General features: G+C 39.7%; 1 protein-coding gene across 3 annotated transcripts in view; it reads right to left on the minus strand.

The window, feature by feature from the left end:
• The window catches only part of LOC146517611 (heterogeneous nuclear ribonucleoprotein L-like), a 34807-nt gene extending 24024 nt beyond the window's left edge, over positions 1-10783 (minus strand). For 2 of the 3 annotated variants that reach the window (XM_085164024.1, XM_085164025.1), the window contains exon 1: positions 10169-10783. In XM_085164024.1, the coding sequence (XP_085020150.1) occupies positions 10169-10342 (174 nt within the window). In that variant the 5' untranslated portion in view covers positions 10343-10783. The remainder of the gene's footprint in view (positions 1-10168) is intronic. The other variant, XM_085164026.1, reaches the window with a different exon arrangement.
• Positions 10784-12966: the final 2183 nt, after the last annotated feature.

The following is a 12966-nucleotide window of genomic DNA, read 5'->3' on the forward strand; positions in this document are numbered from 1 at the left end:
GAGGACAGCAAGGACTTTATTGCCCAATTCCAGTATAATTTATTCAATTCAATTTAATTTTATTTATATAGCGCCAAATCACAACAAAAGTTGCCTCAAGGCGCTTCATAGAGGATGAGACAGCTGTACATTATTAAAACTGTCTCTTGGATGGAGAGATGCCCCCAAATCACAAACTGGGAAGTACATCTGTGGGATTGCTTTGTGTTTAAACCTGTACAAGTACAAGACTAAGTATAAGCATATGTGTACAATGGGATAGCAAGAATGTCTGAGGTGGAAGGATTTGCCATACATGGAGAATAAAATGTCAAGAAAAATAATAACAAGAAAGCCAAGACTGAAGAAAAAGTCCAAATGACAGAGCTTAAAATGTACAAGTGCCAAACACAGACTACTGCAGAACAAGTGAGAGGCCAGGGGAGGAGGATAAGGTTAGAGGGAGACAGAGATGTTTTCAGTGGAGAGCCACATGTCACTGGGCTAAGGATTGTCCTGAAAAGTAGGAAACTGAGGCTGCTTACTCGTGTGAGAAGGGGAGGGGTGATAAGACACTGCAACAAAAGGTAAAAAAGTAAAACAAGAGACACAGATGCAATAAAAACAAGACAGACATTTGCGCAATGAAACCCAGATTAATGACACACACAATTATTGTGTGCAATGAAGATGAAATGAAGACCAGCTTACACTTATAAACATGGCCATATCTCAGATTGCGGCTAAAAAAGCCTGACAGACACACCTGTTATCAAATGCTAAGCCCACTACTTATAAACACAGGGGTGCAGGAGAACAGGTTGACTTTTGGAAATATGTGATGCTAGAGAATCAGTGATCAGACAAGCAGACTGGAATCAAAAACCAAAACCTTTTATTAAAACTGTAGGAGCAGAAGATATTCCAGTGACAATATACAAAAGATTTACAATGCAAAGAAATTGAATGTGGATCTTTTAAACAAACATTCCTGTTGTCGCCATATTGTCCAGTCAACTTGTTGGGTTGAGAGTTTATGTGTTAACTTCAATTTACAACACAATTGTCATTGTGTCAGGGAAAGATGACTTGATAATAACACGGTGAGCAAAATGTTGCAGATGGTTAAATATCATGCTGATCTGCTGCTGTAAGCGTATGAGTAGAGACTCCAACAGATTGCTGCGTTTCCTGTTTGTGATGAACTGGTGAGGCCTGTAGAACAACACACACACATTCATCAGACTACACAGTACCAAGCTGACCTCATGTAACACCACGTGTGTTTAAGGGGGGTTGATGAACAGTTTTTTTAAATATATTTTTCTAATATTTTATTTTTGGCTTTTTTTGCACAGAGCAGTGAACAGAAAAGCAGAGGGAGAGAGAGAAAGGGGAAGACATGCAGCATATCGTTCATCCCAGTGAGCTAAACCGGTACCCGGGTTAATGAACAGTTTGAGAAAGTGCAGAGAGAAACAGGAAACTGAGAGAGTACAAACAGGCAGTGTATACTGGAAAATACATAAGTGTAATTCTCACTGATGAACAAAACAATTTTTACAGAACAAAAGCTGAACAAGATGATTGTCAAGATATGTTGCCACGGTTAAAACCAGTACAACAGTACAAACAATGGGAAGAAACTGACATTCCAGGGGTAAAGCACTGTAATGGGGTGTTTGGGAAGCATCTAACAGCATATGATTGTGTTGTAAGAACTGTTCACCTGCTGAAAAAAAGTTATCTGTATACCCAGTTGGAGCTATGCTAGTTGGCCCCTGACTCTCCAGAATTGTGTGATATTGCGTAGCACTTATGGGCAAATAGTAAATATGATATGGGGGGAAATGAAAGGCGCTCTTTCATTGGTGGTGACTGGTAAGTCTGAGTTAAGACCATGTAAGCATCACCAGAAGCTGTTAATGTCATGAACTGTGTGTGATGCAGGCAGGATTGGACCCAAAAAGCAGACAAAGAAAACTGAACTGGAGAATACAGGAAACTAAACCAACACAGCTGGGTATGAGGAAGATCGCCACCCAGGACAGAGGGAGACGCAGACATAAATACACATGAGGGAACAAACCACAGGAGGGAACACAGCTGAACATGAACTAATGAGAGTGAGGAAACAAAACTGAAATGCACTGAACATGGAACGCAAGACTGTCACAAGAAAACAAGAAACAAAGAGACGCAGACTGACATGAGCTTGACAATAGAGCATGGATGTGTGGCCCAGGCCCATAGAAAACAGGTCTGGTCCAGATCTGGCACCAAGCTGGCACTTCTGACTGACTGGTGTCAGAAGTTGCAAGGTCTGGCAATGATGGCACTATTTATGTTCCTATCTTCCTATTTTAGTTAGAAGACCCAAATGCCATGTTGCAATACTATACTGCTATGGTAGCCAATGTTTCAAATGCAGGTTTGACAGGTTTGTGAGTGTACACTTTATCCAAAACCTAGTAACGGTTTAGTCATCTTTGCCAGTGGGTGGCAATAGCTCAGGCGGTAGAGCAGGTCACCTACTGATCAGAAGGTTAGTAGTTTGATCCCTGGTTCCTCCAGTTTGCATGTCAAGAGTGTGAATGTGTATCAATGTAGTTAGGAAGCACTCAGTTAAGAGAAAGTGTGTGATTGGGTGAGTGTGGTATGTTGTATAGAGCACTTTGAGTAATCCGGGAAACTCGAAAAGCACTATAATCAGTCCATTCGCTGTCTGAACAGAGTTTTGTCATGTTACTTTTGCACTGTTTTGCATGTTCTGGCACATGTTGTTATTACATGCCTTAATTAAGGTACACATTAGGCTGACATCTGGGGCCAGAGCTGAAACTGTTCTGGGCCAGCACGGGGCCTGCAGTGTGTCTACAACTGGCCCGTGGCTCCACACCACTTACAGATGGTCCACATACCGCAAAGAATGACGGCCCTTTGGTGGCCCAGATCAGGTTTGCCAGAGGTAATCCACACATGGGCCAGCACAGGACCACCAGTGTGTATACAACTGGCCTTGTGCTGGCCCATGTGTGGGCCACCTCTGGCAAACCAGGTCTGTCCACCAAAGGGCCGTCATTCTTTGCGGTATGTGGGCCATCTGTAAGCACATTGTGTGGGCAAGATCCGGGCCATACCAATTTTGCTATGTGGGTATGTGCTGATTCCACTCAGGTGTGCCAACCTCCCCCATAGCCCTGCCACAGTCACCTATCTGAGACATATGATCACGTCCAACAGTAAGTCACTGTCTCTGAAAAGGATTACTGGGAATCAATCCATTCAAAAACCTCAAAAAATGACAAACCATTCATTGTGGGCCACTCTACCACATTCTGTATCTCTGATCCTTCTGCAAAAAACAACTAACTTGGCATTTCCAGTAGCACAGTCTGGTATTAGCTACTTAAAAGATGCACTGTGCTACACCATGCTGGGTTTAACACAGTAGGTGTTTTAACCTTGACATTTGACACTACTCCCCACAGAAGCAGATGGTAAACCACATGATTGCATAGTAGCTATATCTGAAATCCATTTGCTTAGATCTACAGGACACACCACTGGCTAATTCTGATCAGGTGGTCATTGTGAATAGTTTGACATCATGCAACCCAAACACTGGTAAAAATCGAGTAGGATGAGTGTGTGTTGATGGGAAAACGACTAACTGTAAGCTGTGTTTAAGGCCATGATGCACCTCATTATCAGACTGATGCTTACATGACACATGAGGATTTAAACTCCCCGACTGCTTAATAGACACAGATTGTCCACACAATCTGTGTTTTTTTTTGTTATTGGTTAACACTTGTGCAAAGACTGTCCATGCATTACTTATCCCTTTGCAAAAGTTTTAACTTTCTTTTAATAAAACAGTTTTGGTGCTCAGTTTTTTTTCCACAACAGAACACAAACGCACACACATGCACATAAAAAAACCAAAAACAACAAAGGAGTCAGGACAGGAAGCCAGATAGTGATCTTAAACCATGACAAAAACAGACACAAAGAGCGTTCCTATACCCCTACCCCCACCCCATGTTAAAACTTATCATTTAATCTTCTCTGTGCAGCCGTTAGTCCACAGCAACCAAGATGCAGTAAGAAGCAGCAGAAATCACGTTTGTCACATTGCAGGATTGTGGCATGTAGCCAGAAAAGATAAGACAAAATGAATGCATTATTTTCTTCTGTATATCACAGCAGTGTGATATGAATCACGATATCTAAAATTATCACAAGATTCAAGGTCAATAAGTGACAACAAAACAAAGATACTGCTAAAGTTCGTAAGTGGTTGTTGCTCATACTGCTAATAGAAGAAAAATAAATGTTTTGCAGTTTAGCTTATATGAAATTGGAAGTTCTTGTCATGTTTCACACAATATATATATTGTTAGCTTGGCCGTCAAAGAGAAATTTGCCCTTTAAATTTCCCAAATAGTTGTAATTTGATTAACACAGCACAAAACATACATATACTGATAGTAATGTAATCGGAACAAGCTCCACCTCAACGGATTATTTCAGAAGAGTATTTTAGATTAGTCAGAAGAAGTCTTAGCACAGTTGAGTGCAGTTGCACCTGATGCCTACTGTCGGAAAATCTCACAGTACAGCTTTCTGTCTCAGGAAGAGGTTGAGCAAGCATCACACTTTTTGCAGCCTGACCTTTTTTATACTGCAGGTTGAGGCGGTAAGTTTACTGTGCAGGAAACGCGCTCAAGGTCTGACTGGCCGCAAGCTGTTTTTAAGTCTCTGAGGGGATGACGTCTAGAAGGTATGGTAACAGCATCAGTGCAGCACTTTGCATGTATGGACATGCAGATCTGCTGACATAAAGTCCTTTTCACATGATCAGACATGCTACAGCAACAACCTCACTTGGTCGCCCACATAACACATCATTTATATAAAATCATTCACATATTTCCAACATGATTAGAACATGATTAATCCAACTCTTCTGAAGACTATTCAAAATGGAATTTCAGACAAATTTATTTCTAACCTATTGGTTTATTTTGCTGAATTCATACTGCATTAAAACTTTCTGACAAGAATTCAGCTACTTTCAGTGTTAAAGCATTTACCTTTAAACTGTAGTGCTTCACTAAAAAGACCAGTAGATTTTACTGTTAACTTTGATTGCTGATCAGTTTTACTTGTTGAACATCTTGATGCTTGCTCAATCATCCAAGTAAGCACATCCCAGAAAGTTGATTCTGTACTTCTGGACAAAGTGAAAATACTACGTCCAGATGAATAAAATCAACTTCTGTGATATCTGTTGATTCATCTGTAAAACCTTTTAAGCTATGCCGATTTTGCCTAACAAACAAAACCCAGGATAAAAATATAAATGTCTCTAATTAGCTCTTTATCATCTACTTGAGGAAAAGGTTCGTTATCACTGATACGGAAGTAGGCACAATGTGTGAAATCCTCACAGCTCATTAGCCTTCCGCCCCTGACATCAAAAACAGTTGATGTCAGAAATATTTAAGACTGTGGTCTCAAAATGATGAGTATATGCTCCACTACACCTACAAAGGAATCTGTTGCTCTAGCAACATTAAACAAGAGGCAGGTGGTTGAATTATGGATGGTGTTGGTGAAGTAGGAGAGGTGTTACCAATGTACTCACAAGCTTTACTTTGTGCTGGTAAGAGCACTGGAATGTGGTTACCATGGTGACGTTATAGTTAAGATAGTGACAACATAAAGCTGATGACTTCCCTAATGCCGTGGAAACCATACATTTGTTTTTTGGTGAGTGCATGTGTCTTTATCTAGTGTACGAGAGAGAGAGTGTGAGGCTGAACATTCAGTGACATGTTGCTTTCCTGCAACAGACTGCTGCATCATTACAGTTCTATGTGACATCGTACTTGACGTCTCTTAAGCCTCCCCCACCTTTGAGTCCCTCTTCATCACCTCTTCTCTCTTCATTTTCCTCATTTCGTGTTCTTATTCTTCCTTTATATGATAAAGTATATAAAATATATTATCTTGGTCAGTGTTTAACAAAGCTAAAAAGGTCATGGTGATAGATCATTTATATTTGCCATCACACAATCAAGTACAACCTGGATTCACCACAGGAAAGATTTTTGAATATTTTATTATATATTGTTTTCATTTTATCCAATGATGTATTGTTTTAACCACAAAAAAAGAGTTTAAAGTGGATTATTTTTCTCAAAATCAACATTAGATCATATGTTTAAAAAAATGCTCTTGCTCTCAGATCTGGTAGCATTCAGGATATGACTTTAACATCGTCACCAGCACAATAATATCAAGCTTCCTGTATATGTGTTTAATTGCTAGATATATAAAGCTGTAACTCTCTGAAGTGTGGTTTAAACTTTGCTCCAAATACTTGTCACATCTCCATAATATTTTTTAACTTTTTTAACCCAGAAAAATATGAGATTAAAAGTCTTGTTTGCAAAAGTCTCCTGGTCAAGACAGATATCAACTAAATCAGCAACATGCGACAAAGAGTGAAAATCCATCATTACTACCACATTTTTAACTAATGCATAATCATGGGAAAGAAGTGTAAGAGTGTTCATCTATAAAATGCTGAAATAGGAAGCAAGCAACATTTGCAGTGTCTATATAAGGAGTGCCCGTTTACCGCTTTTGTTACAGCGGATACTTCTCTGTAGTCTTTGACAATATGTTGCTGAAGTGTGGTTTCTATTAGAGTACTCCAAATAGCATACCTAGGTGCACAGCCGTCACGCTATGCCAGGCAGGAAAACTAAGTAGTAGTAAGTTTTTTTGTCATTTTGGCAGAGTAGACACAGTGTCTAAGGGGATGTGGTTTGGGGGGATAACGGGAGGACAGAATTTGCAGAGAGACAACAAAGACTTCAACTTTGCCTCCTGATCCCAACTCTGGATAGCCACATTTGAGGGGGGGGGGTTAATAAATTTGACTAGATTTCTAGAAATGAGAGCTGCTCCATCCAAAGTGGGATTGATGCCATCTCTTCTAACAAGACCAGGTTTCCTCCAGAAAGTTTCCCAATTATCTATTCTATTCATTTCTATTCTATTCTATTGTACTCTATTCTATTCTATACTAGTCTAGCCTATGAATCATAAGTACATACAGTTGTAGCGCAGAGGGAAACGGCCAAGAGGAGGTACTCAGGTACTCACCGAATAACTAGTCAAAGATTTTGAGTTGGTGATGTGGGTCAAGTTAGGATGATTAAGGACAAAATGGAAGTGTGCTAACAGGCCAATAATGTGTTGAGAAGACTAGGGGTGTGTTTGAGGAACTGATGAACATAGAAAATGAATGCAAAAGAAGGACAGTTGGTAAATCAAGAAGAGTACAGGTGTAATAGGATAGTTAGTAACAGGAAGTGAGGGCAGCTATGAAGAAGATGGAGAGTGGACAGGCAGCTGGTACTTGCGATATACCTGTGGAGAAATAGAGATCTCTAGGAGACAGGACAGTGGAATCTTTGACTAGACTGTTTAACACAATCTTGGAGAGTGAGGGGATATCTTAGGAACAGAGATGTGCGGCAGTACCAATTTTCAAAATCAAGGGTTACAACTACAGAGGGATAAAGCTGATGAGCCATATCATGAGTGGAGAGGTGACAACAACAAGCAGTATACCCTTATGCCAAGAAAAAGCACTACAAATGCAAAGTTTGCCTTGATTGTGCTGATGGAGAAATATAGAGAAGAAATTAAGATGTGTCTTTGAGCATATAGACAAAACATATGAAAGGGTTTCAAGAAAGGATCTGTGCTACTGCATGAGAAAATTATTTTTGATGACAGAGAAATACACTGTATTTCCAAAAGTATTTATTCAGCCATCAAAATTATTTAATTCGGGTGTTCCAATCACTTCCATGGGCACAGGTGTATAAAATGAAACACCTATTCCACGGTCATCTGTTAGTGGTATTGTAACAAAGTGGAAATGATAAAAAATGACAACAATATCAATAGCTACAGACCTCCAAACTTCAAGTGACCTTCAGATTAGCTCAAGAACAGTGTGCAGAGTGCTTCATGTTAGGGCTGCCACGATTAGTCAACTAGTCACGATTATGTCGACTATCAAAATCGTCGACGACTGATTTAATAGTCGACGCGTCGTTTGAAGCTTTGTAAGATCACAAAAGACGCAGGAATAAGTAGTAGGATTTAAGAGTGTAATAACGGACTGAAACAGAAGATGGCAGCACTGCATGTACAAGGATGCCAGCTGCCGTTAAACCCCGAAGAAGAAGAAGAAGCTCTGTCCCAGAATTCATAGCGCAGCCCAGCTCAGTTTCCAACAATGGCGGCAGCTAGTTAGTTTTAATATTACTCTTATTATTCTTTCTGGGTCACAAAATACACGTTTAACATATTTTCAGGCGAGAATGTAGCTGTGTAAACCTCAAATATCTGCTCAGTTTATCAAGACACCACATATTTTCAAAAGCGCTCCGACCCACTAGCTCGATAGCTAGCCGGGGTTCAAGGCTCACTAGAGCCGTGAGAACACCGGACTCCCGGCAAATCGTTTTCAGCGTCTTTCGCTACTCAGGTTAAACATGATATATAAGTCACTTAGATAACTTAAAAATGTTATTGTTTGGCTTTTTTTTAGTATTTTATTTGTTCCTGAGTAAATCGGTTTGGCTGAGATTAAAGTTATAGTTTTTACACAGCTGAATAAACATCAAGCAGACAGCTGATTATCAGAAGTGTGAAATGCTCAAGAATATACTCCGGCATCCTGTTATATTTTAGATAGCAAGGAGCAGACGGCTGAGTTTATTAAACTTCACCGAAACAATCTGCAGATTTCATTAAAATTTAACAAACTATCATCTTGTCTTTATTTTTAGTTAGCACATACCTTAAACACTTAAAGCTGTAAGCTAATGATAGTTATATAAGAGCAGATGCTGCTGGTGCAATAAGCTGTAGTTTTACGTCCAATGGATGATGATCTGATTAGTCAACTAATCGCAAAAATAATCGGTGACTAGTCGACTATCAAAATAATCGTTTGTGGCAGCCCTACTTCATGTAATAGGTTTTTTGCACTGATAAAACAAGGAAAGAATCTAAAAGGATCCAATGTCTTCACGAATTAACATCTGACAAAACAAAATGCTGACATTGACAGGAAAGCACGTTCTTTGAAAAAACAGAAAATTCACGATACATGGACCACAAGCTGTAAAGTATTCATAAAATCAAAGGAACACTGGAACAAGCCAAAGTGTTGGTCATCAGAAACATTGAGGAGCTGGACAACTGAAACTGAGAACATTTCAGTGCACAGACTATAATGTTCTGGACTTGGAAAAGCATATAGACCCAGAAAATAATAATTAAGTGACTGCTGAAAAAGCCGCTAGGAAAGCCTGGGGAGGCCACTAGAGTGGTGGAATATGTACACTACAGTGCAGATTCTATATCCAGGCTGAAACAGCAAAGATCCATGAGTAAATCAGGACTACGGCCACTACTCATCATGTATGTTAAGATGCACGAGTACACTTGCTGACTGGATGCACGTCTACAAGTTAACATATAAAGATCTCCATGGAGCCCAAAGGAAGGAAGAATGCGAACAAAAAGCTTTAACATATCCATTCATCTATTCATTTTCTTGCACTTATTCAATTCAGTTAATTCAAAAAATTATTCATCTTTAAATAGTTTCTAACCAACCAGTCTGGGACATGGTATGGCTGGTGTGCTCATCCTGTTAAGTTCTTCTCACTCTCCACATATGCTCATAGCGTACATCTGCGGGTTTTCTATAATATTGTTGGTTTTTACCTTACAATACAAAGAGAGTGGACTGTTCTGAATTAGCGCTATAAAATCACAAATGAATTAAACTGAGTTGACACGAAGCTCTGGACTGGTTAACTTCCAACACATTTTTCTCAAGCACGTTAGTGATCGTCGTGACGATGAAAACGGGTTACTGCCACTTGTTCCAAAGTTACGCCGTTTATGATAATGATAATAATAAATGTAGAAACTCATTTATATTCCACTCTGACTTTGTACTCTTTCATTTCTCTTGCTGTCTATTTTAATCATTAACATAATTTTTCAGACCCTTCCAGTTGTTTGTAAATCGTATGAAAAATGTATTTAGATACAGAAGGATTAATATTGTGTGCCTCACCTTCCCTCCGCTCCTGCGGTTCTCAGTGCACCCGTTCCCCGCTGCCTCCTCAGCGGCAGAATCCTCCTCCTCCTTCCCGTCCTCTAGCTCTTTTACACCGGTCTCTTGTTCCGTCCGGAGCCGCTTGGCGACCTGGTAATATCCTTCTTTTCTGTCTTCGCTCTCTTCCATCATAGAAGAGAGGAGAAAGTCACAAATTTTCGGTAAAAAGGAAGAAGAGACGTTGCACCTGCTACTCTCGCTGTCTCTCGCTGTCTCTCAGGTCAGCTCCAAAGATCGCCAAAACAGGAAGACGTCTTACATTGCTCATTGCGTGTCATGGTTTGTGTTGTCTTGCACGCACACTTATTTTCTTACAACACTGTGTGGCTTTTTGTTGTTCTTGTTTTTCTGGGGGGTTTATTTTTATTGAAACAAATTAGACTTACCATTTTTGTAGACTCACCTTCACATACCCAAGAGGTAGTGATGGGAAGTCTGGGTCTTTTCTAAGATTCGTCTCTTTTGGCTTGTCTGCCTTAAACGCAGATTAAGCGGGTTTATATGTGTCCGTCTTTTCGGTCGCACAGATGGGGGAGAGCGGTTTTCACACGTGCCGTCCCCCAAAATCCTGCGTGTTGCTGGACGCGGATGACGTACACCAGATAACATGTTAAATAAATAGATGTTAATTTTTCTCAAGGTCTAAAACTTCATTATGATCAAGATTGAAATGTTAATGCTAAAGAAATCTTAAATAAACGTTAAAAAAGCCTACAGTGCGATAGTAATGACATTGGAATAATACTGATTTATTATTGCTTGTTGATCTATTTATAGTTGGCCAGATCACCACATCAGGTTGAAAAATCATTGATTTATAGTTGAACAAATTAAAGCTGCTATCATTTAGACTATTCTGTAGCACCCCTCTCACAGTGGTACAATCTATGTGGCCACAACTGAAAAGTCACTGATTTATAGTTGAGGGGAAATTATTAAGCATAAGGATTTGCCAAGTTGATTGGTCTGTGGCTGAATCATAGGGTAGTTCACAAGAACAGGATAACCGCAATAAAAACTTCAAAGATAATAATAATAATAATAATAATAATAATGATACTTGAAAACCAGAGACTGTGGTTGGATATTTTTAATAGTTTTTAATATGGTTTCACCTCAGCTGATGGTATGGTAACGTCGCTCTCTTTTGGCTGGCTCACAAATCAACAAAAAGATGAGCACGAGTGGCCAACAGACACATACTTTGCACACTGCCCCCATCTGACAACAGAGCAGGCAGACGGACAAAACCCTGGAGTAGAGCAGACAGCGAATGCGCACCCTCTGCTGATGCTGCTCTGATATATTTTTTCTTCTTCTTTTTTTTTTACTAATTATGCACTCAACCTTTCTGTCTCCAATATCACAGAAATGCAGCCAGTTGCTGCTTCTTTTGTAATCGTCTGCCAAAAAGTGATTTCTGGCGGTTCTATGTGTTTGTGTTTTTTTATGTCAAATATCTTTGCTTATGTTGATGCAGTCAACAGGATTTACAAAGGGACTACATATTAAAAAAAATTAAATGAACTGTTTTGCAAGGATTTTTATGCATCTGCATTGTTGTATTTACAACCGTTTAAATACCGACAATCAACATTTTGGCAAATATGATAAACCATAGACATGCAGCTTGTGGGGATAGGTTAATCGGATGATCCAAATTGCCATTAGGTGTGAATGTGCGAGTGAATGTGAGTGCGAATGGTTGTCTGTCTCTGTGTGTTGGCCCTGCAACAGACTGGCGACCTGTCCAGGGTGTACCCTGCCTCTCGCCCTATGACAGTAGGGATAGGCTCCAGCGCCCCCGCGACCCTGAAAAGGATAAGCGGAAGCGAATGAATGGATGGATGGATGGATGATAAACCACTTTTCGGCATAACACCAAATTCCCATCACTCTTAGCTGCTGGTGTGGCAGTTCTTATACAAGGCCCACTATGTTGATCACATAGGCATACCTAAAGTGCTGAATGTCGTTCATTTATTCAATAAATAGATACATGGAATAATTTAAGATTTTACATTTGTTATATTTTCTGTAGTAAACTTCTGAAAAAGCTATTAATCTGCATGTGTAAACATGGATGTGATTTATTGCACATATGCATGATATAAAAGAAAAGTATAAAACTACTACTTTCACATATTTAAAAAAAATAAGATGGAGACAGCTCTGAGGGATATTACGGGGAAGCTTATTTAACTGTCCATATGTAATTTAAACAATTTTATAGTCGCATATAGTGCCCTGGCTCCCACCACCACCACACACATGCGTACTCAGGCAGACACAAACACACATATTCCCAGTTCAAATCGAATGCAGCATTAGATCATAAACTTTGCCAAAATCCATTCATCCAAATAGCCAATATTAATGGAGAAAAGCCCGCAGCCAAATAAAATAAGTAATATATATTGTTGAAAAAAAACCCAACCTGGCCTGTACCGCTACACTTGCTAGCTGTGTCCCAATTTAGGCCCACTTCCTTTGCAGGCCGTGTTTAAAGGGTGATTACGTCACAGCGAGGCTACGAAGGCTGTTTTAAAAGTACTGTGGTTAATCTCGCTTATTTATTTAGCGATGCAAATTTAGCACTACAATTAAGAACAGTAAAACCTTTGGCGACATATCTGCAAAGTTTCTTAGCATTAGTAATGGTAAGGTGCAAATATACCCTCCGCACTGGTCTCTTCGCTCACGGCTGCACCATTATTGTCACACAGATGCAGCTATTTAAATCCGCTGTTGCAGTA

Source organism: Neolamprologus multifasciatus, chromosome 6, assembly GCF_963576455.1.
Source record: "Neolamprologus multifasciatus chromosome 6, fNeoMul1.2, whole genome shotgun sequence".
NCBI lineage: Eukaryota > Metazoa > Chordata > Actinopteri > Cichliformes > Cichlidae > Neolamprologus > Neolamprologus multifasciatus.